The following is a 24,227-nucleotide window of genomic DNA, read 5'->3' on the forward strand; positions in this document are numbered from 1 at the left end:
CTACACCCCCCTGAACATAAGAGGATCTGCGGTGGAAGTGGTCTCCAGCTACAAGTACTTGGGTGTACACATGAATGACAACCTCAGCTGGAGCAACAACACCACCAGCCTGATGAAGAAAGCTCATCAGAGACTCTACTTCCTCAGACGGCTGAGGCGAGCTGGTCTGGGAAGCTCAGTCCTCACCTCCTTCTACAGGTGTGCAGTGGAGAGCATCCTGTGCTCCAGCATCAATGTGTGGCATGGAGGCTGCACAGCTGCAGAAAGAAAAGCTTTGCAGAGAGTGGTGAAGGCTGCACAGAAATCTGTTGGAATCAGCCTCCCCACCATCACAGACATCTACACCTCCAGATGCAGGAAGAGGGCCACCTGCATCATGAAGGACCCCACTCACCCAGCACACACACTTTTTGCCCCACTCCCCTCAGGAAGGAGGTTAAGGAGCATTAAGTGTAGAACCACTAGACTGAGGAACAGCTTCTACCCTGAGGCTGTTAGACTCATGAATCTCTTACTAGAATAATGACTGTGAAAAACCATATCATGTTGCTGCTGATCTGTTTCATGTTGCTGCTGATCTGTTTCAATGTTGATGTGTTCATGCGTGCACATCTGCTCACAGACTCATGTTCATGTTTGTGCTGATGTTCAATGTTTTATGTTATGAGTGCTTAGTGTATATTTAGTTGATGTTTTTCTTAGTTCATATCTTAGATGTTATTACTGTTTTTCTTATACATTTTATTGTTGGATGTAACTGGGACCCCGTGTACATAATTTCGCTCCACCACATGTACCACATGAGGCGCGAATGACAATAAAGAAACTCTGACTCTGACTCTCTCTGACAATAAAATTATGGCAAATATGGAATTTGAATGAACAGCCAATAGTATTATTTTAGAAAGTGAATAACGTAAATATGGAGACTTTGAGAAGGAGTTTAGATTCAATTTGGACTAAGGTTCTTAGCTCTTAACGTTACAATTTAGGTAAGTTTATCTCAGATTTGTGAATTAAATTACCTAAACAAACTCTGTCGGCACTTGGTGTGGTTCTCTCATCAGAAGGAAGATGTCCATTACTCATTACCACAGCGGATGGCCTGCTGTCCCCAAGAAGGATGCCGTTTCTCAGGGCTGCGGTCTGTTCGGCGTATACCTTATGCTCCAGGGTGTTTGAGCATTTTGGGACTTCTGGCTGACTCAGAGCCACCTCTCCACCAGGACCCACATCTTCATCATTGCTGCTTCTCAGAGAGTCTCAGAAACTCTCCACAACCACTCATTCCATCTGCTCAGCTCAGCTGCTGCTCCAAAGCCAATTTCTCCTCTTGGCTGCCGTTGCTCAACTCCTGGTGTTCCGTTTACCTGAATCGACCAGAAGACTTGCCCCCTTAACTTTTAACCAATCAGAGGGCTTCTCACAGTGGGTGTATCTCGACTGTATAATTTAATGTAATTAAACCTCCCTTCTCAAAGTTCTCAGAATAGCCTTTGTTAGAAAGGGTGACACCTTGTTTTACATTTCTTTGAGCAAAATGCATGTTTTGATCTTAGCGAAGTCCTGTAAAAACAGTGGGGTTTCTTTGAGTCTTTGATCAACTGAGGTTACTTCCTCCATTTCCATGACAACTTCAGTTCTTTAGTGAGTAGAGTAAGGTTCATTCTTTGTTATGGACTTATCTTCGGAGACTAGTTGTCTTTCAGGAAAGAGGGTAATTATCATACAGTACATCAGGGTGATCTAGGAACACTCATCCTGACTTGGGGATTAGCACACAGGAAAATGGAACTTCATGTGTCAGAACAGAATGCCAGTAACTAGCTATGTTTACATGCGCAGAATTCTCTGACCGGATTGAAATGTGTTCTGTTTGAATAATTCAAATGTGTTGTTTACATGGGCACAATCTGTTCATGATGAGCGTTTACATGCAGCGGGCTTTGTTCTGAACAGCAGTACTGACATGCGCAGTGTGGTAAACTCTCCTTAAAAAAAACACCGAAGAAGAAGTTCTACTTCCGGGTGAACGTAAACAAACCTGAGCACCCAAAATGGACCCGCGACAGGTTTTAATGATGTTGGAGACGTTATTGCACTCCCTGACTGAGCTACAGGTAATAGAAATCATTTTGAGCTCTTTAAAAGTTTCTAGTAGAAATGTTGTGTCGCTCACCAACCAGTTTTACTTCTCTGACATGCTAATATTATTAGCGTTAGCCAGGCGGAAATGGCAAAGTCGCACATGCGCAGTCAGGTCAGTTTTTCACCATCAGATAAAAATGAACAGATCAAGCGTTTACATGCGCACCGATCGGGTTACGGATCGGCGTAAACCACCCGTTTCGTTCTGATCAGAAATTATAACGGATCGTGCCGAATACACAAAAAATAACCCGAACGGAGTGTTTACATGACACACTTTTATTCCGACCGGCCATTTGATCCGGTTACTTATGTCCATGTAAACATACCCACTGTCTCAGATTAGCAGAAAGGGATGAGTAGGAGACGCAATGTCTCTGAGGACATTTGTCTTTGAGGATGGATGGATGCTACACCTGTTTTTTGTTTCTTTGTTTGTTCTTTTGTTTTTTAACAATAACAAAACAATGATTACAAGTTTTCAGATTTATGTCTCAGACTTCCTGAAACTCCTGACAAGGAGATATTGGGGTCAGATCGGGGATTGTCATTCCCCGATCTGTTACGGAAGCCTATCCGTAGTGTCTAGTTTTAAAAAAAATACCCTAAACACGAGTCGCACATCATTTTAACCAAGGACTTAAATATGTCAATGATTTTAACAGAAATGCGTGTGGTGTAAATTAGCAACATGAAGGTCGTACTTTTCTAAATAAAGACAATTAAGATTGTACTTTTCGAAGTAAAACGCTGGTGAAGATTGTCTGTCAACCAGGACATGGTAAATTCAAAAAAAGTTTTCTGTTACAAATAAAATCAAGTTGTTTTTGTCTTGAACTTTTTTGAATTTTCTAAGTAAATTAAGACAGTTCTTATTCATAAATGGAATTATAACATTGTCTAGGAAAATTAATTATTCATAGAAAGAGATATTATAATTAATATTAATAAATATAGTATGTTTCATAAATATATTTTATTAATATATGTTGTATTAAATTAGCTTACAAGATATTTCCAGTACATTTTCCTTAATCCTGCTTATTCATCGGTGACCCGGAAGTATTACTTTAAACACATGTGCAAATGAGCTGACAGTATGGATCGGATTCCGTAACATATCGGGGAATGACAGGGATCTCATCCAAACACAATCAAGAGAAATCAGCAGTCCCCCCCAGCCCATCCTCACCTCCAGCCGGGTGCGATCGACCCCTGGAGGCAGCTTACAGCGCCCCCTGTGAGTCACGATCAGTGCTTCATATGGATAGATCTGAACAGAAGGACACATCTCTATCAGCTGTTTACAGATACACACAAAGAAGTATTAGAGGAAGCAAGATTTGTATTTATAATGGCCCTTAAATTATGCAAGCTTAAATAAATCAATAAAAAACAGCATTAATGACTGATAGTCCATCGTGCCTAGTGCCTGCTGTAATATTTATTTATCCTGTTAAGATCTCATGAGATTGAAACTCATCTTCAGAAAAACAGAGGTTCCAGACCAACCCTTACTTTAAAAGCCAACATGAAAATAATCAGCAAATCCTACGGCTTTTCCAAGTTGCATGTGAACTTGGTTTAGATGTAACAACATTCCTCGATCAAATTGTACTTTTGTTATTTTTGGTTTTCTGTCTGCTCTCTTCAACGATACGGTTGGATTAGTCATCTCTAAAACCACACAAACACCTCAAATAGATTCTGATAAGACCAAAACATTGTCGCAGACAGTTTATTAAAGAAGTCGTGCCAATTTGTGAATAAAGCTAATAGTTGTCCTCTTTTAAAGCCATGTTACAAAAATCTGGAATTTATTCAGCGGTTTTGCAGAAATTATATATACAGCTGAACATTAAATACCTATGAGTTGTGAGATTTAGCAGTTTTATTTAGCATTTGTAAAAAAATAAATAAACCTATAAACATTTATTGTATTCTTGGACTGAAAAGCTAAATGAGTTTGTAACGGATGCTTGAGGCTTGCACTATGAAGCAGGACCAAACCTGTGCTAAATCATGTTAATTAATTAAAGATGACACATACAGCATCAACACACCATCTCAAACAATTCTCCAGCTCATGTCCTTCTTGTTGGGGTTAGATGAACCGGACTTCTTAAAGACAGAGTTGAACCTGCTTTGTAGTGGTCTAAAGAAAACTGAGCTCTTAGTTGGGTACCAGGTTCAGCAGAGCTCACCTTCTGCTCTAAGATGCTCGGCAGAGAGTTTCCTCGGTCCATGCGTTCTCTTCGAGACTCTTCGTTCTGCACAAACACATTTCAGACACACTTTGTTGTACGGACGCAGCAGCGCGGTTCATACAAACACAGAGAAGCTGAGCCATCAGCGAGCAGAAAGCAGTTAGAACATGAACATGACACACAACTGACGGATGAGCTACACGATCGGCATGGGAATTTTTATTTATAATAAATTATTTTAAATTATTTAGCACCTGCTGCACCTTTGTGCAGCCCACACTTCAGGATAAACTTCCAGGGTACGGATCCCCCACGATAAACGAGGGACTACTGTATATCCATTTAATAAAGGCAAGTAAATATTATTTTTACGTTATCTTAAATCTCTTATCTCCTTAAAGCCAAACAATAAACTAGGTGAAGTTTGGGTCATATTACAAATAGTCTGAGACACTCTGACGTGTTTTACAACAACAGATCAATTTGAAGAGTGAAGATCAAATATTCAGAATAAGTAAAATAATAAAAGTAAAGTTAAAGGAAGAAAACGTGACTAGAAAGTTCAGATCAAAGCAGTTTTAGGTGTAATGTTGTAAAAATACACTCAGGGACAGTAAAAGGTTAAACACCCAGACAGAGTGGTGGAAAAGGCATGGTCATGTGACTGTAAAGCCATTATTACAATGTCAGATTAAAGAGGTAACAGAGTTGGCAGAATGAGTTCACTGCTGGTCCCATCATGTCTCGGGGTGGGGGTGGGGGGTGGCGACCCATTGGGTCAGGATACGGGCAGTGATTTGGTTCTGAACAGTCATACAGCTGGTGTGCCTGGGCCTCCACATGCAGCAGATCAGATTTAATGTCAGAGCTGTTGCCACACAGTTGACAGTGAAAAACCACAGAGAGAACATACAAACTCCACCCAGGCCGGGGGGCCTTTCTGGGTGGAGTGTGCATGTTCTCTTCGTGCATGCATGTGTTTTTGTACTCCGATTTCCTGCCGCTGATCAAAAACATGCATGTTGCTGCTAGGTGTGAGTGAGTGTGCATGCTTGTTTGCCTCTATGTGTCCCTGTGATGGGCTTGCATTGCGACCTGTCCCCCGCGTCTCACACAGTGACTGCTGGGTATGGGCACCAGTGACCCCTGCGGCCCAGAAAGGAAGAAGCGGGTAAAGCTAATGAATGGATGATCTTGAAAACATCCAGGGGATCTGGTCAGCCACAGGAGGACCTAAGTATGACATTAACAGCTCAAAGAGACACCTCGTGTGGACAGGTGCTGGTTAAAAACTGTTTCAGGGTGTTGAGGTCATCACCATCAGGGTCCCTAAATCACAACAGGTGACCTGAATTGGCTCCTGTCACAGCCAGACATACACAAAGTGATCCTTCATGGTGCTGATCTAAGTCTCATGGCTGAATGTTTCATCACTTGTCATCAGTTCGTGCCTCCTGGTTGTGGCGCCACGTTACTCTGATGTTAACGGCAGCCTAGAATCAAGACGGTGAAGCAGTAGTCTGCCTGGTGCCAGTTGAGCAACAGCACAGAATGACAAGGTGTTGGAAAGAGTCTGGATATCCAACATGACATTCCTGCCTTGGTGAGAACTGTCTTGGGTGATCAAAACCTCCATGTGTTTTTTACCCATTATCTGTCCCATCTGCCACCATTCTGTCCTCTGGTGCTGGTTCTAGATGTGCCAGCTCCTTAATAATCAAATCATGCACATACCCATCAGTAGTCTGCCTGTGGACCAAATTAGAGATTAGTTTATTCCCTCTGGGTGCCTAAAGTGTCACCGAGTGCAGAATAAATAATCTAATAGAACAGCACCAGGTCACTGAACATCTGAGAGCTGGATCTGAAAGTACTACTTTTGGTAATGGTTTTTCCCTGCTTGCTCTCGACGAGGACGGAAGCTTTTCCATCCTGCTCCTGCCTCCCTCCTGTTTTGCTCTTTGTCTTGTGATTCCTATCACTACATATCCTCCGAATTGTAAATTATGGATCTGGTCAGCTGGTCTCAACACAATTGATAAAATTTTCTCGAAAAGAAGACAGGGCAAAGGAGAGCCCTCATGCCCTGAAAGGACACTCGCAGCTGGATACACTATGGATTCCTGGGGCTACTACTTAGTACTTGTACTACTACTATTACTTCGCAGTTTTTCACTTTTTTGGCTGGTGTGTCTGTCTGTATTGTTCATTGAGGATGTTGAAGACACGTACATAATTGGATTTATGATAACGGGATTTCTGCTTTTTGGTGTTGGCAAGTATCAGGCATATCGACAAATTCGGAAGACGGCGGCAGCGGTTCAGGCAACTGAAAGGCTGCCTGCCTTGTATGAAGGAATGTACCGAGCAGTAAACTCTCAGACTCAGATGCTGCATGAGCTGAGCCATAAGCTGGATGCGATTTCTGAGAATCGCAGGCCACTTGTGGCTCCTGGGACTCACTGGTGGGAAGGAATCGACCTTGGGGAAAGCTACAAGCTCGGTCCGGCGGTGTGACCACAAAGTTTGACTGTTTTCATTCAACCTTTATTTATACAGGTTAATCCCATTGAGCCTCAGGGACTCATTTACAAGAGAGACCTGAAGAGAGACCTGTTTGGAATCACCAGTGAGACGTACCAGAAGAACTATGAAGACAGACATGGAAATTCAAGCAGAGTCTGCCTGACCCAAAATAATTGTGTTATTTGAATTTGGCTTCCCCACTCAGCCTTGAATTGGCCATTTATCTCATACTTCTCCTGTTTTTTTAAGTGAACAAGAAGGTCTGTCTCTCTCCCCTCCCTAGGACATCTGTGGATTTGTGTCAGAGTTGAGCCGGCTGATAGACACTGTGCCATCTTTATCAGGACTATGGAACTTTCTGGCAGTGTCCACGGACAAACTCAACGCCTTTGTCGGCCTTCCTCATACATATATGTATTATGATGTCATCAGTATGTTGCTGTTTCATGTGCTGATGCCATTTTTTTTGCAACTTTCACACTGTGTTTCTGTCTAGGACACAGTGCGAATTTGAATTTTTTTTTTATACCTACACTCCCCCTAATGTTTCTTTTTCCTTAGCTGAAAAAAGGGCTGCGCCTCTCGAGGCCGGCGGCCTCAGTCACCTCCGTCTCCCCATGTCTGTTTGTTATGTTTCTCTCGGACGGGCTGTACTGAAATGTAATTTCGCTGCACTTCGGTGCAATGACAATAAAGCTGATTCTGAAAAGTGTCAGTTTGTTGTCCGGTCTGCTAAATGGACTCAGCCATATTTAGAAAAATTCACATTTTTATTGTTTATAGTTGAAGTTTTATCCCGAGTTTCACTAAATATGAAACCTGTGTTGCTGTGTGAAATGAAAACACTTTTAATGGAATTATTCTTCTTGTTGAGCTCCTGACTTCCACCCACATGTTAACAGCAGGAGTTCAAAGAGAGAAGTGAAGTGATTCAGTAACATGCTGTTAAAAGGTCTGTCCAGGAGGAGTTATTGCAGCGTTGCAGCTTTTCAGTCGCTGGTCATGCACATGCTCACGCACACATCTACACACGCAAAACACACTTACCTGAGCAGCTGCAAAACACAAGAACACACAAAGACAGCAGAAAGGTTCAGAACAGAGCAGTCATGAACACAGGTGGGAGTGTAGTTCATGTTATCTGCAGCTTATTATTTATCTCAGGAAACATGTCTGCACAAAAACTGCAGTCATGCAGGTTTTTCATTTTATCTGAGTGAAATAATCAATATTTTGCTTCTCAGATTCCTTTACGTCAGCTGCACATCTGTAACTCTGCAATGATGAGAACAACAAAGGAGGACATCTACCTGGTTGACCTTTGTCTCCATCTGTGGAAAACTCTGCAGACTGCATCTGAAACACATCACAAGACAAACTGATTCACACGTTCTTTTCTTTAAATTAATTTTTTCAGGGGCTTTTAATTATTTTTGATCACGTATTTTTAAGTGAACTGTTCGTAACAAACTATTTCAAATTAGGACTTTATGTATGGTTTAATATAAATCAGACAATTTTACTGCTGGAATAAATATCCAAAACCTTTGAAATTATTTGAAAATTTAACTAAGCTAAATATGTGAACAAAATAATTAGGTCCTGTTAATAGCAGTTTTATTTTGAAAGTTTCCTTTATTTTAAAGAATGTTTATTTATTTCAGGAGACTTTTTTTTGAAAGATGCCTTTTTATACACACTTTACCAGAGGGTTGTAAATAAACAACTAGAAAAACAAACATTATATAGAAAAAAAAGCAGAAAACATTCTCAAAATTGAAAAGTTATTTTGAAAGACACTTTTAAAAGAAAAACTTTCATAAAACTTATGGTAAGTATTACATGTCAATACATTTTTTTGTTTTTGTTTGATCAAAATACACAAACTGTATCCATTAAATTAGAAAAAAAAAATCTGGTTTAATGTTTATCCAAATGGCAATTTTAGTTCAATTCAGTTTATTTAAATAGCACCCAGTCACAACAGAAGTCAACTCAGGGCACTGGACAGAAACATTCATATATAAAAAACAATAAGTTAACAGAAACATTCATATATAAAATAATAAGTTGACACTATTAATCTGAGGAGCACACCATATATTTATACCATATATGCACTTTCTCCTATTTTAACCCATATAAACTTTGGTCACAGGTGTTATTTTTATACTTTATAGTTGGATGTTTCTAAAAAAATGAGACAGACAAGTTTGAAAGCTGCCAAACAGCTGTAAACCATTTTTTACACATTTTGTATGATTGTGTCCTCTGTTATTTTCTGTTGTTGTACAGTGAGCTCAGCTATATTGTAAATGAGGCCACTACCTCAACATACTCCTGAGTTTAAAATAAACAAATTACTTTGATGTTTTGCATTCTTTGTGCAGCTTTGATTTGCAATACTGTAGAGTACACAGCTTTTTTTGTTTGTTTGTGCGTTTACCAAACACATTAGGTGTATTTGCACAAAGTATCCAAACTGATATTGCCGATACTAGCCTGAATTTTACTCAGTATCAGTATCGGAACGGAAATCTGGGTATTGAACAACACTAGAGTTGCATTCTGGTCCAAAAAATCTGACCAGATCCGGCCTCAGCCCATAGCCGTCATTTCCGAATCCCACCCGACCCGATGAATTAACAGTAATTACAGGTCTGAACCTGAAACCCTGCCGCCATTTTAAATTAAGTATGACTGCTTATATATTGTAGCTATTAATGGTTGGCGGATGCGCACGGCTGAATAAAAGTGGTAGAAGATCAGAGCTGAGGGGGTGTTTGTCCTTTCATGGTCATCAGAGCACATTAAATCCCTGCTTCTGCATTATTCAGACATGAACCCTGCTCTGACATGTCTGCCAGGATTTTTGGGATCTCACCTGTTTGGATCATCGGCCGCGTGCATCCGTTGAGTGCAGTGGCTGAATGAACGTCCATTTGGATGATGGATCGCTGCCTGGCAGTATAGTCCCATCTGAAGCTTAACTGAACCTTTTACCTCTTTCAAGGCTAGTCAGCGCGCGGTCAAATGGCCATGTTGCCATATAATTTGATCGTCAGCTGCACACGTCCGCTGATGCAATCAAAAGCACGACACCGACCCGTCCCGCCCATTCAGCACATTACTATGGCTTCAGACCCAGGTTAGAAATGACAGCTCTTAACAACACTAGTTTGTTTTGCAGTTTGTTCAGACACATCAAGAAGAGCTGCTGACAAACACTGGGTCCAGAAGCTGACCAATCAGATGGGGGGATTTTATGGAGGCGGGCCAAAAACAGCTGAAACTAAAAACACTGAATCCAGGACCTTAGTGTGATTACATAAAAAGTTATGTGACTTTTTCTGTGCACGGGGAGAAGAAATAAAAAAGGAAACAAGCTAAAGATAATAGCGCCGTGTGCACACGGTAGCACTCACTCTGCTCAGGCCGGATCGTGAAGGAGACTTGGAGGCACTTGCTGACAAACCTGCCAATAGCAAAACAGATGGACACATGAAAAACAAGGAACTTCATCTAAAGCTGAGGTGTCCGAGGAGGACTCACTGCCGTGCATGTGTGTTCTGTCGGGCAGAGACTGTGTCTTCCTCCTGAAGTGAACGCCTTTTTCCTTCTCCTCCTTCAGAATCAGACGGCCCAGGTTGGACTTGATCTGGACATCCCAGACACACAGCAAGAGATAAAAAGCTTCATGTAGTCAATCAGCAGCTTGACTGAAGTGCTGAACGCTTCCACATCTACAGAACTTTGAGACAACGCTCACATTTTTGGTTTAAATTAAAACTAAACATGTGAGATGAGACAAGACGCCCGTCTTAAAATCTGAGTCGTTCAAGAAAACTGAACTCCTTTTCTATAAAATGATTAGCAAAAAAGACTAAATCATATCCAAATATTACAAACTTCAAGAAGTGGGAGGAATCGTGTGTCTAAAAGAGCAGGCATGATGTGGGTGTGCAGACAGATGTAGACCAGGTGTGGTGGCACCCACCTTCTCCAGTTCCTGTTCCTGCAGCGTCTTGGCTTCTTCTGTTAGATCCTCGAACTCGTCTTCCTCCTCCAGCTTCTTCTTCCTCCACTCGATCTCTGCCAGAGTTCAGCCTTGAAGTTAAGCCTCTCTCCATCTGAGTGTTCACTGTCTTTAATGTGTGTGTGTGTGTGTGTGTGTGTGTGTTACCCATGGCAGCCAGCGATGGCGGGCAGGGCCAGTACTCTGTCTCGATTTTGGAGGGCTGGTTGGGGTCTGGAGGCTGAGCGGCGGGGAACTTGGCAGACTGAATGACCCCGCGGCCCTCTGCGTGTTTGTTCGTTTCTGCGAGGCGAAGACAGAGAAGCAGCTGAAAGAAAAAGAGCTGAAACAAACTCGACAACAGGCAGGAAGAAACAAGAGCGCACCATGTTTGTAGATGGGAGGCTTCCTGTAGATGTTGGTGCCGTTGTCTGAAAACATACAAGAACTTTGTGAGACACTCCACAACATTTGTCACACTTGTTCTGACAGAAGCCCGTCCATCCTTTGGCTGCTAAAAAGGATTATATTATAACAAAATCATATTTAATTTTTATTTTTCCTTTCTTTTTTTTCCAAATTCAGCAGACTGATGCTTAGATACAAATGTCTAAGTCCTGAGATTTTCTCTAATTTGCCCTAATTTAATCACAAATTTATAGAGTTTCTAGTACAGGTTATATGTCATATTTATTAATAATATTTCAAATTGACATTAAATATTATTATTGTTGTTATGTTATATTATTGTATATTATTATTATATATTATATATAATATACATTATATAATAATATATCATTATATAATATATATTATGATATATTATGTATTATATATTATTATTATTATGTATATTAAATTTAATATAGTAAATATTGATATTTAATATTTATAGGTTATATGTAATATTATATGCAATATATAACCATGTAATATTTGGTACTTTTTCTCAGTAAAGACAATTATCACTGCTTCACGAGCTAGGGTCTGTTTATTGCCGTCTCGTAGCATATACACTGAATATACGTCACATCCGTCTGAAACTATGGCAAGCCCACGAGGATAATAATCATGACGATTTACAGGACAACTGTGTAAATACATTATCTCCCCCTTTTTCTTTTTGTTTTGACACCCCATGTCCTAACTGAAGTGCTACATATTTTGAATATACTCTCATATGAAAATTCTGCTGCAGTAAAACAACATATCAGAATTGTAAACATCATTTCACATCACTATAAACTATACTAACCTGTATATTAACCTGATTAACCTGTATAAATAAAGGTTGAATGAATAGGTGAGGACTTTTTTAGATGAAGTCACCCGCTGTGTTCTTTTACATCAGGCATGTGTGTGTGTGTGTGTGTGTTACCTGGTCGGTGGAAATGCTGCAGGCTCGTGCTGATCTTGCGTCCAGCCTGCAGCTGCAGCATGGACCCTGCAGGTGAGCCACTGTCACTCTCCGCTCTGCGACTTTTCACCTGAACAGAAACAGGAAGTTAAAACCTCAGCTGCCACCTGAGGCCGAGTTGGGAAGAAACCTGCTCTGGACACGTTTCTCTGATCTGACAGCTGAGATCAACTTTACTGAGCTCTATCTTCAGATAAACAAGCATCTGACGCTGCCATAGTTCCGTTAAAGAGATAGTTCTTACAGGTGGAGTTCTGTGGAAAGGTTATGAACAATTATCTTACTTGTTCTAGATAGCACGCAGGCAGCCTCAGTAAGTTTGCAACAAATTGCAAGTGGCATTTATTTTTAAGTGAGTTTTTAAGATGTGTCAAAATGTTTCCTGTGAGTCGCAGGTGTTACAAGAATTGTGAGCATGTTTGACAAATTTCCAAGATAGATTTTCTCTCAAGGTAGTCACAGTGTTGTCCACTGATTCAATTTAGTTTTTTTATTCTAGAGTAGCAAAGCTGAATTTATTTATTTTTGGTTATGTATGCAAACTCCTATAGAGGACATAAGCAGTTTCCGTTAGTCCGAGACAACTTATTTTCATCTCAGACAACCAGATCTCACCTCAGGTATGGCAGCACTGACAGGAGTTCTGCTTCTTTAATTGTTCCTGTTGTTTTTGTTTGTAACTTTTTTTGCACCTGTAGTATGACATATCCTGAGATATATTCATCAATTAAACGGGTTCTTTCATTTTTCTGGACTGTATAACATGCGTGCCTTGAATTTAATAAAATGTATCGTGAGACGTTATTTATCTTTGACCCATCAAAATGAATGTGGTCATTTATTTACAGAATCAAAGTTTAACATCAAACATTTATATTAATTTGGCACATTGAAAAATAACAACATGGCTAATTTTGGCAAGCTATACAAGTGATTGATTATCCACACGGCGGTGGATGAGAACTTTACACAGACATTTCTAAATTTATCTGGAATGATTTCTACTTGATAGAAGAATTTAAAGAGGAAAGATGAAGTTTAGTGGGAGAAAAAGATGGGTGAGGGGTTTTGTTTACGTCGGCACCAGAAACGACACTCTCCATTTGAACCCAGCTTTCCTCGGTACGCTCGGTAGTAAACTTGACTCGTTACCTCTCTGAAGATGAATCAGCGGATACGGAGTTCCAGTTAACGCTACCTGTCCAGCGTCTCCGTAGGAACAGCTGTGAATCGTCCGAAGTAGTGACGGTATTCCGTTCGACACAAATTCACCTCAGCAAGTGGACTTCACATGAGTGGAGTCCGTCAGAGTTCCACCCAGATGTGGAAGAAAGTTATAATCCCATAAGACTCGGAAGAGCTCTGTGGTCATGTCAGGACCTTCCTGTTTCCCAGCACGGGAGCTCGACCGCAACCTCGGCTCGACTCAACTGGAACTTCGACCCAACAGGAACTTCGACCCCACAGGAACTTCGACCCCACAGGAACTGGGAGACTCTGTGAGACTCTGCCCAACAGGAACTTCGACCCCACAGGAACTTCGACCCCACAGGAACTGGGAGACTCTGTGAGACTCTGCCTTAAAACTAGGAAGTACCGACATTTTAAAGAGCTCTATTTCCGGTTCATTTGGGAGTTTTCTTATTGGTCAATATCGACCAGACAGGGGTGTGTTTTGTGACGTAAGAGGTTACTAGAAGTCAGAAAACAGCAAGAATGTTATGGAACAGATTGAAAATGTTTTTCAGACAGACGAGAGAAATGTTTGGGCGAGTTTGGGAAAACAGGTGCCAGCTTCTCTGTTTACGTCTGAGAGGATTTAAAAATAACACAGCTCGTTCCAACACTTGTCTGCTTAGACTCCGACCTTGGACCAAACTTACACTGCTCATTCAAAGACAGAAAATCAGAAAATGCATAATTACTCTGTAACAGACCTTAACATGAATTCTAACTTTGCATGAGAATTAAAAATAATCATTGTTACTGTTTTCACAGTTGATTAAAAATGATTAGTTCACTGCAACATCTAAAATGGTTTGAACTAAAACACTTTGATTATCAACATTTGTAAAATAGTAATGATAATAAAAAAGAGTGTTCTTTCACTTGAATTTTCAAGAAAGAAAGTCTCAGGATGGTCAACCTGTATTTCTGGATTCAAATCAATGAAATGACAGTTTCTGTCCCACAAGGTTCTTAAGGTCAAGGGTTTTGACCTTAGGCTTAGTTCACTACACACCCATACTGCACACCCACGCTACGGGCATGACTGCGATGCACTTTTGGAGCTGTGTGTCGCTGCCTTGCCATCATGGTTCAGTTCCCAGCCCCTTTCCAGTCTTGGGCTCATGCTAAGGCCTGTCATGGCAGCTGTCGATCCTCCATCTGCCTGCATGGACCAAACTCTACAGGACAGTTTGGTTCTGGATGTTCTGTGTATGTCGGACCCAGTTCTGGAGGGCAGTCATCGTCCATTGAAGCGGTTGTTATTATCATCATGCTGCTAACAGTACCATGGTGCTAACGGGACCGTGTTAAGCCCCTTAAGAGAACCTCATTTCCAACAGAACCACTCTGCTAATAGGACCAAGCTGCTGTAGATGTATTTCTTTTTCACTTTTGGCGCCTTGTTTTTCTATTTTTGCTTCATGCTTTGTATTTGTTGTTGTTTTTTTGGCGAGTTGAGATGATTCTTCTCGTCCTGAGCATTTCATTGCATTGTTGACCTTGTGTCGATCTGCGTATGACCAATAAACTTAAAGTCTACAGTGAAATTCTGCACCACTCGACAAAAAAATAATCTCTTAAGTGTTAAAGCGATTCATAAAAATGTCATAAAACATTTACGTGTGGTGAATTATCCCCGAGTGTCACATTACCCAGTTATTTTGACAAAAATAGTTTGATATTCCTGTTAGAAGTGTTACAACTAGCTGCTGCTGCTGCTGCAGCAAAATAACAGAATTCCATGTAAATACCTTTAGAAGTTTTTATTTATACACATTAAACTAAGAAATGTTTAAGGGTTCCTGTGATAACCGCACCAATATTGCTGTACACTTTATTATAATAATGTGATGCAAAATTGTCAAATAAAAATTATTGTCTAATAAACTGCTGTTTTCTTTGGTAACTGGTGTTAAAATGGCGGAAATTTATTCAGGTCACAACCAAGTTCGAACATTAGCTTATCAGTCTTGTCAGAATTAAACACTGAGTGTCAGGATGATGCCCTCTGGTGGCTGGTTTCTGCCCCTGCACCCCCTGGTGTCCCATTCTAATAATTGTCCTTTTCTGTGTCACCTGTGTGTCCTATACAGGTGTTTGTGGGTATGTCTCATTAGTCTCTGTATACAAGTCTGTGTGTTATTCATTGTCTGAACATCGTCTGGTGAATCCTCCTGAGGCCTTAGTGATTTCTACGTGTCGTCTATTAACGTGAGTTCAGCTGCCGCGTCAGCTTGTTTATTTTCCTTTATTAAAATGTTGTCATTTTACCAGCTGGTCCGAGTGCTGCCTGCACCATTGGGTTCTACGTTAAAGCATCGTTTACAACACTGAGGCTATTCAGAGAGCTTTCTGCAAAAGGTAAGATTTCAATTGTTCATAAGCTTTCCACAAAACCCCTTTAAAAGATCATAATTACCCCTTTAACCTTCACCACGCCGTGTGTTTACTGATAATTTGCTCATGTTGGCTTCTAAAAAACAAAACCTCAAGGAAAGCGTTGCTTAAAATCATTTTTACTTACGTGTAAACTCAAATAAAGTTATTTAAAATTTTTTTTTTTTTTTACAAACTATTTATTTATGCAATTGTCCTAAAATGAAAGTAACCATCATGTTCACTGTGTTCTTCTACAGACATCACAGCAACGGGACAACAGTGAACTGAAGCTGCAGTGATGGAAAACCGCTTCAGTCGTTAACAACAGAGACCCTTCCTGTTCAGTGGCTGCAGGCAAGCGGTCGCATCAAATGTCACAGTTTTAACCGTCTGAGGAAGACAAAGCAACGATTGAAGCTGAAGAATTCAACAATGAAAAGCAGACGAATGAAACCACAGATTTTCCAAACAGTTTAGGTCGAGACATTGCAGTGGGGCGTGGGATAGAGCCATTGGGTCATCGATGGTTCGACTGCTGTGTGAAACATTGTAACAGGACCAGAGATGTGTGTGTTTTTACTCTGTCAGAAATGGGCAACATATGGCCTGTGGGCCAAAAGTGGCCCTTGGACGATCTCCATCTGGCCCTTAATAGCATTAATTGAGAAGAAAACGGCTTTTTTAAATAAGCAACAATGTTCAGTCAGGTCATCTGATGGTTTGGTTTAGTTTTTTTTCTGAGATGTTTCGTCCTTCATCCAACATCTCAGCAAAAACAAACAAACAAACAAACAAAAAAGCCAACAACAACGTCCAGATGACCTGACTGAACATTGGTGGATTTTTACCTGGATTATTGAGCATGGACTTTGGTGTTTTGAACCACTTTGGCATGACTGTCTCTGAGTTGACGGGGGAGAGGGCGGGCCCGGAGGCCATCTTAGCACCAGCAAACTGCCCCCCCCCCCCCCCCACTATGGAGTATGCTGTTTGTGGAAATCAGTTTGTTTGGTGTCTCCTCAGATTGAAGAAGTCCTTTGGATGAAGGACAAAACATCTCAGAAAAAAAAAAAACGTTCAGATGACGTGACTGAGCATTGTTGGATTTTATACCTGGATTACTGAGCATGAACTTTTACATAAATTGATAACCTTCATCATAAACCTTTGGATTAAGACAGGATAAAAATGTTTTTAATCACTGTATTTCCATAACTAGTCAGAACTTTAAAGACTCTATTGTTTTGCATACTTAAGCTAACAAATCTATCGCCACAACAGCCAGTTTATAAAAAGTATGTCTCATATTCCTATAGAGTATTGGGGAGATGCTAACTATGCTACAACAAAACAAAGCCTGAAAAATGTCTTCCAGATAATCTGCCTAAAGGAAATTTATTTTCTAATTCTCAACGAGGTTCTTTGATAGCTTTAAATATCTTGATTTGGCCCTTTGGAAAAAAAAAAGTGATCCGCTTCTGCTCAATATCTCCATCAAGATCAGAATCAGACTTTTTTTTTTCCTTTGCTTCCAACATTTTATTTGAAAGTTGTGGTCATGAAATGTTTTCCACGCTTCATATTGTTACATATCAATTGTTTGAATAAAAAAATATACAAATGATTAGTGTATTTCTTTAACAGGCAAATCAGAGCAGAAAGTGAGGGGTGAGTGTGACATGATGACCTCACAGATCGTCAGCGATGTGCATTATTTTGATCAGACGTGAAGCAGCTGGAAGCTTTTACCTCTGGAGACATGTTGGGAGATGAGGAGGTAGGAGACAGGGAGCGCTGCGGACACACAAGGAGATGACCAATTATTGTGTCTGACGTCCACACACTGCTCTGTCTCTGCAGAGCTGAACACGCTGCAGCAGGTTTCTGTGAATGATCCGTCTGAATACACTAAGTTGGTTTTCTGGACACCAGACGAGGAACAAAACCTGCTGCTGCTTGTGTGGAGGCGAGTGAACAAGGGTTCTTCTAAATCATAGTTTCCCTCCACATTAATCCGGTTCATTTACACACCGCATGTGTTTTTGTGTGTGTGTGTACCTCTCTGCGTGGCGGGTCGAGCGAAGAGAAGCTGAGGTGGGGCTGGTAGGTCATCAGGTCGGGCCTCTCCACCTGCAGGATGGCTTTATCTCTGGGCAGCGCTGCCAGATCTTTGTAAGGCACCACCTGGTCATTCAAACGGGCCTGAACACAAACACGCATTCACATCCTTTCATCCCTAAAGCCTTGCATTAAAATGTTTTAAAAAATTATATATCCTTTTAATGTTTTATGTTTTACTAATGTGTTTTCCAGTCAGAAGTTCATTTTAACTGCACACTGAGCTGCTGAGTACGATCCAATAACAAACACATTCAACCGTAGTAATAATAATAAAGAGCCGCTCATTTAATTCATGACTTATTTTAACAGCTTGGGATTTTACTGGAGCTCACTTCAAACAAAAATATTGTTCTCGCTATTAAAAAAATGCATTTAATATGAGGGGAAAACATCTTACAGAAGTGAAGGAAACAGAATATTTGCTTCTAATGTGAAAGTCAAGGAGTGAAATGAAGCGTATTGGATATTCATGTTAAAATAAAGCACTCACTTTTAATGCTATACTTTTTCGTATCAGGATATTAAAAAAGCTTCTAGTCTCAACAGAATCCTAAGATTAGTAACAACACGTTAAATATTATACAGTGTAATAAAAGCAATGGTATTCTTTTGTTTGCTCTCTTCTGCAGGAGTCACCACAGCAGGTGAACTCCCAACAAAAAGATTTGACAGTTATTTTACACCGAATGCTCTCCCTGATTTCATTCATTCATTTATTGTTTATTTAATTCGGGACACGTGTAAAGTATTAACAAATACCGTACGCTAAGACATTTATAGCCGATAATGCCAGTCTCTAGATGGGCCTTTAGCAACATCAAAATAAACGGTTTAAAATGCAGTTTAAGAAGAATAAAACATTACAGTATTAAAACAATTCATAAAACTGAATTAAAAACAGATCATCATAATGTCATTAAAATAGTGGCTGTTATTGTTAACAAAAAAAACTGGTTCTGTTTCAGAAACTGCTTCAGTCTTGATCCAAATACTCAACGCAATCTGCTCCCTTCCTTCGACAGAGAACTTTACTAATTGGCATTTATGATGTATGTGAATGTTTCTGTTCAGTGCCCTGAGATGACTTCTGTTGTTACTAGGAGCTAAAGCAATAAACTGAACCGAAATCAAATTGAAACCAGTTCAAATACACAGTATACAGTATACTGTTTACATGACCTCAGTAGATGTACACCGTATACTATGTACTGACATAAGTAAAAGTACACATTATACTATGTATGGTACATGACCATAGTAAAAGTACACAGTATACTGTGTACATGACCTTAGTAAATGTACAGTATTATGTGTACATGACCTCAGTAAAAATACACAGTATACTATGTACTGACCTTAGTAAAATGTGTACTTGACCTTAGTAAAAGTACGCAGTATACTGGGTATTGACTTAAGTAAATGTACACTGTATAGTGTGTACCTTTTTTTCTTTCAGCTGCTCCCTCAGGGGTCACCACAGCGAACTGTCACACGAAGATTTGGAAATTAATTTTACGTTGGATGTCCTTCCTGACAACCACTGACCACTGAGCTACCACAGCCCTGGGTGTGGAGCAGAGAGCTGCAGTCTAGAGCGCCCAGGGGAGCAGATGGTGGGGGTTAAGGACCTTGCTCAAGGGCCCAGAGTGAATGAGGGTGGAGACAGGTGTGGGTGCTTCACCTTTCCCACCCACATTTTGATGTTGTCAGCACCGGGAGTTGAACTAGCGAACACAGGCCCACCTTCTCTAACCTCTGCATCACCACTCCTTGTGTACAGTAGTGTGTAGTTTACTTTTATGTCGTTTGAGTGTTTTGAATTGTGCGGTTGTCTGATATAGTTTTAAAAACTATAGCAAAGGAAGTCCTTGGAAGAATATATTTTTTCCAGACTGACCTAAATTGAATACTTCATTCAGAGGGATTACAGTATATTTACAGGATTTCAGCTCATGTAGTCATTTAGTACGGTTTATTTTTCATATTTGATCATTTATTAAATTACATTTATCACAGTTGCCTCTCAGTCTGTTTCTAAATATAATCAAGTTTAGCTCATCCAAACAGCCACAGCAACCTTGTCGTTGTTAAAACTCCATGCAGAATTGAATTCTGCAGATATTTATGATAAACTACAAACACTGAAACTGTCTCACAGACAGAACTTTGTGAGTCCGGGGTGAACATTAAAGTTAAATGGAGGCACACATCTCTGCTATAATCTGGGGAATAAACATTCATCTCTTAGTGTTAGTATTGTTTAGTTGTGAGAACTAAAACAGCAGATGCAGCCGTGAGAAACGCAAACACTTACGTTGAAAACGTAGACGTTTAATAATTTATTACGTCATCACCTTCATGGGTGATGGGGGTGTCCTTCTTAGACCAGAAGTAGTGACTGGTACTCTCACGTGCAGTCTGTCTCTTAAGTTGGGACACTGTGCACACCCGCCATGTATCTGACAGCACGACCCGCCCTGCTCTGCTCTGACTGGGTCAAACTGTGGCTGTGACAACCTCGAGGCGAGATCTGGTTGTCCGACACGTAAATAGATTGTCTCGAACAAACGGAAACCACTTAAGTTGACCCCCGTTAAAGGAAGCTGCCCGTCAAACTGGGAAGGGTTTTATGGCCACTTCCAAACAGTTTGCAGAAAATGCTATAGTAGAGTGGATTATTTACTAGTGGAAATCATTTAAGACAGCTGACAATTTTCCCTGGAGTGGACATCCCAGCAAATTCACCCCAAGGTCAGACTGTGCAATGTTCACAGAAATTACAAAAACCATTTGTAAGTGTCACCACAATGATTTGTGTGTTAAAAAGGTTAATATTTGTGTTCAGTAGTTAGAATATTTTGTTTTTAGCTTGTTTAGTTCATGCTTCAAACATATGTTTTATTTTTGTGTAAGATGCATTTATTCTGTCCCTAAGGACTATTTTTGTTGTACCGTTATCGCGAGATTTGTGTGAACGGAAGGGAGTGGCGAGATCTGCTGTGCCCGCTACATACAGTTACCTGAAGACACGAGAGGTGGGCGGCAGCCTCGATAGTTTAGAGTGCACAAGATAAAAACCATTTGTCTAGAACCTCTTTAATGACGAGCGGCCATGAGGTACACTGTACACCTTTGATAAAGCATGCTTCACTCGTCGCTCGGTACGGCACCTAAAGCTTTGTGTTTATTTCTGTATTTTCTGTCTTATTTCTGTAGTTTTAACGGCATTCATTAAAGCACCCATTTTAAATAAAGAAGCCATGCCTGAGCCATCATTGGGAGGCTACACCACTGAGCTCAGATTCTCCGAACGTTGGTTACCAGTAATGAACAGCAGAACGTTTGGACAAAAACAAGCAATACCAGTGCCAACACTTCATACTAGCTGTCAAGCTAGCTGAAATAATATATATTTTGGCTTGTTTTGAAGCCACAGAACCTGGGGAATTACAGTCACTGAGCTGACTACAAAGTATAAACTCAACCATATACATATTTTCCTGCTTGCTCTCGACAAAGGCGGACACTTTTCCCTCTCGCTCCTGCTCTGTGCCTTTTTATTTTTTTTTGGTGCAACTTTCACACTGTGTCCCATCTAGGACACAGTGTGAGATATGATTTTTTTTTTTATACCTCCTCTTCCCTCGAGTTTCTCTTTTCCTTATCTGAATGAAAAGGGCAGCGTACCCCACGAGGCTGCAGCCTCAGAGACCTCCGTCTCCCCATGTCTGTTTGTTTGCATTTTACTTGGACGGGCTGTATTTTGTTGTGCTTTGGTGCAATGAGAATAAAGATTAATCTGATATACAGCTGTGGCTGAGTGGTTAGAGCAGTCGTCCTCCAATGAAAGAGTTGGGGGTTCGAATCCACCGCAGTCACATGCTGAAGTATCCCTGGACACTGAACCCCTCATTGCCTCCAATGTGTATGATCATTGGTGTATGGATGTGATCTAAAAAGCACTGATTAGTCTCTTTAGAATGATCTGTTCAATTAGCTTTGTAAAGATATATACAGATATACAGTGCTGAATGAATGGGTAAATGAGAGCAGATTGTAGCGTAAAATGCTTTGTGTATCTTGATAAGATAGAAAGGTGCTATTTAAGTACATATAAGTACCATATAATAATAATAATAATAATAATACATTTTATTTCAGGGCGCCTTTCAAAAACCCAAGGTCACCTTACAAAAACAATTAAAATCATCAATTAATAAAAACACATATATATATATATACCACGATAAACATGAAACAGGACGATAATCCCAAACGTAGCAGTAAAATCACAACATGACTTGCAAATCTCATTTAGCTAAAAACCACACAGTGAAGAAAAGTATGTAAAAATATTCTTCTTCTGACTTTTTCAAAACTGAGTTATTTTCAAATTCCTCATCTCACACTTGAAAATCATATGTAGTTTGATGAAGTTTGGTGATTTATCACGAGGCTAGCAACAATTTTTTCGTTACCGGTAATACCCCGATAAGAAAAACTAGAAAGATGAAAGTGCTTTATTTCAGCATGAATATCCAGGACACTTCATTCCACTTCTTGTTTTGTGTATAAGTGAGCCAGTTTACAAAACTCAACTTTTACTGGTCTGATGTTAACAGGAATTCCAGCCCAATATTTAAAACAAGGAATCCCCAAGCTTCAAAATGAGGACAAAACATTATATGAAGGGATTTCCCTTGTTATGGAAGAGAAAAATGGTCAATTTAAAAAGAAACTAAAGCGACAAGACTTAAAATGGTTTTGTTCTGAAGACAGCTGTTAGTATACTTGAATTTAAAGATAGATTAGGAAGATTATTCTATATTACCATAGTTATGTTTAGAATGGTAAATAGTGTCTTTAAAGACTCAGTTTTGCACCAATCTCAATTAAGGCTCAAATCTATATTTTCACGATTTACTTATGCTCATTCCCACTCATTTTGCCTGCACGGATCACAAATAATGACAGACTGTAGCCACGCCAATAAGTTTCACCTGAGGTGGCATTTGCTTAACTTTAAGAAATCCTAAAATTAGCAAGTACCAGATGTTACATTGTTTTTAATCATGTCATAATCCATAAAGCCTTAAAACTGAAAGTGGGTGTAGTTTATTTGTTACATAAGCATTACCATGATGCCAGTAGCAGGAGACCCGGGGGTGCTCGGGCCCCTGGAGGACGGCAGGTTAATTGGAGTTACACGTCCCTCCACCTGTGAGAACAGTCAGGAATATTCAGATGGAGACTCATTTATTCCACCTTCACAGGTACTCTCCATAACTAGTCATTACTAGCAGCTCAAAAACTAACTTTAGGGTTCCACAAAGAGAAGTGTGCAAAGTGTAGGTCTAGGCCTGTCACGATAAACAATAAATCAATTAATCGCATGATAAATGAAAATTATCAACCTCATTTTCATTTATCGGCTTTATCGTTTCTTCATGTCTCTCTCTTTCTACTGAAGACAGTGGATGACAAAAGGATCAACTCTGGTGCTCTTCACTGACCTTTCCCTTTCTCTTTTCTCTTTAAAATCAATTTTAACCGTCCAAAAATCACGTTTTTGGACGGTTAAAAGCAGCTAAGCTGAGAAGCTAAGCTACGAGATAAGCTAACAGGCCGACCTTGGGAAAAAAAACCTGCATCTTGCTGAAGCTCCAAAATCCACGGTTGAAACCCGTGCCTTCGTGTAAAAAAGTTGTTTTTCTTTGCAAAATGAAGCTGAGAACTTGTTTACTGCTTTTTTTAATTATAAGCTTTGAATGAAAAATGCTATGCTAAAAAACTCAAACCACACCGAGCATCCGCCATTTTTAGAACGAGAAAAAAAGGAAGGAGATATAGCCTATGTCACGTCAAGGGGCCTCCCTCCCATTTTTCTTAAAGAGACATGCTGCTTGCTCCCTCACTATCCATCCTTCGGTTCAAACAGTCTTACACTACCATCCAGTGTAAAAAAAGAGTACTACACTCAAAATAAAATTAACCGACATTTCTTCTTCAATTTGACAGTAATTACTAATTAATGTCACATTTCAAACAATATTATCATTTATCGCAATAATTTCTGAGACAATCACCCAGCAAAATTTGTTATCATGTGTAGGTCCCATTCTTGTAAAATGTACATTTTCTCCAGCTGTCATTGATAATGCTACAAGATTACCTTCTGCAT

At 40.1% G+C, this 24,227-nt stretch overlaps 1 protein-coding gene across 1 annotated transcript; it reads right to left on the bottom strand.

Moving 5' to 3' along the window:
• Positions 1-3,340: 3,340 nt before the first annotated feature.
• Positions 3,341-24,227, bottom strand: dmtn (dematin actin binding protein; the record flags this gene model as incomplete). The annotated part of the gene is given in 14 exon segments (XM_037692614.1): positions 3,341-3,421; positions 4,353-4,418; positions 7,929-7,936; positions 8,192-8,237; positions 10,307-10,356; positions 10,434-10,539; positions 10,879-10,973; positions 11,065-11,199; positions 11,283-11,327; positions 12,278-12,386; positions 17,675-17,719; positions 17,984-18,127; positions 23,184-23,264; positions 24,219-24,227. Coding segments are annotated over 14 exon segments (1,020 nt in total), but the record flags the coding sequence as incomplete, so codon positions are not given.

The sequence above is a fragment of the Nematolebias whitei genome, chromosome 18 (genome assembly GCF_014905685.2).
Source record: "Nematolebias whitei isolate Nwh7 chromosome 18, NemWhi1, whole genome shotgun sequence".
Lineage (NCBI taxonomy): Eukaryota > Metazoa > Chordata > Actinopteri > Cyprinodontiformes > Rivulidae > Nematolebias > Nematolebias whitei.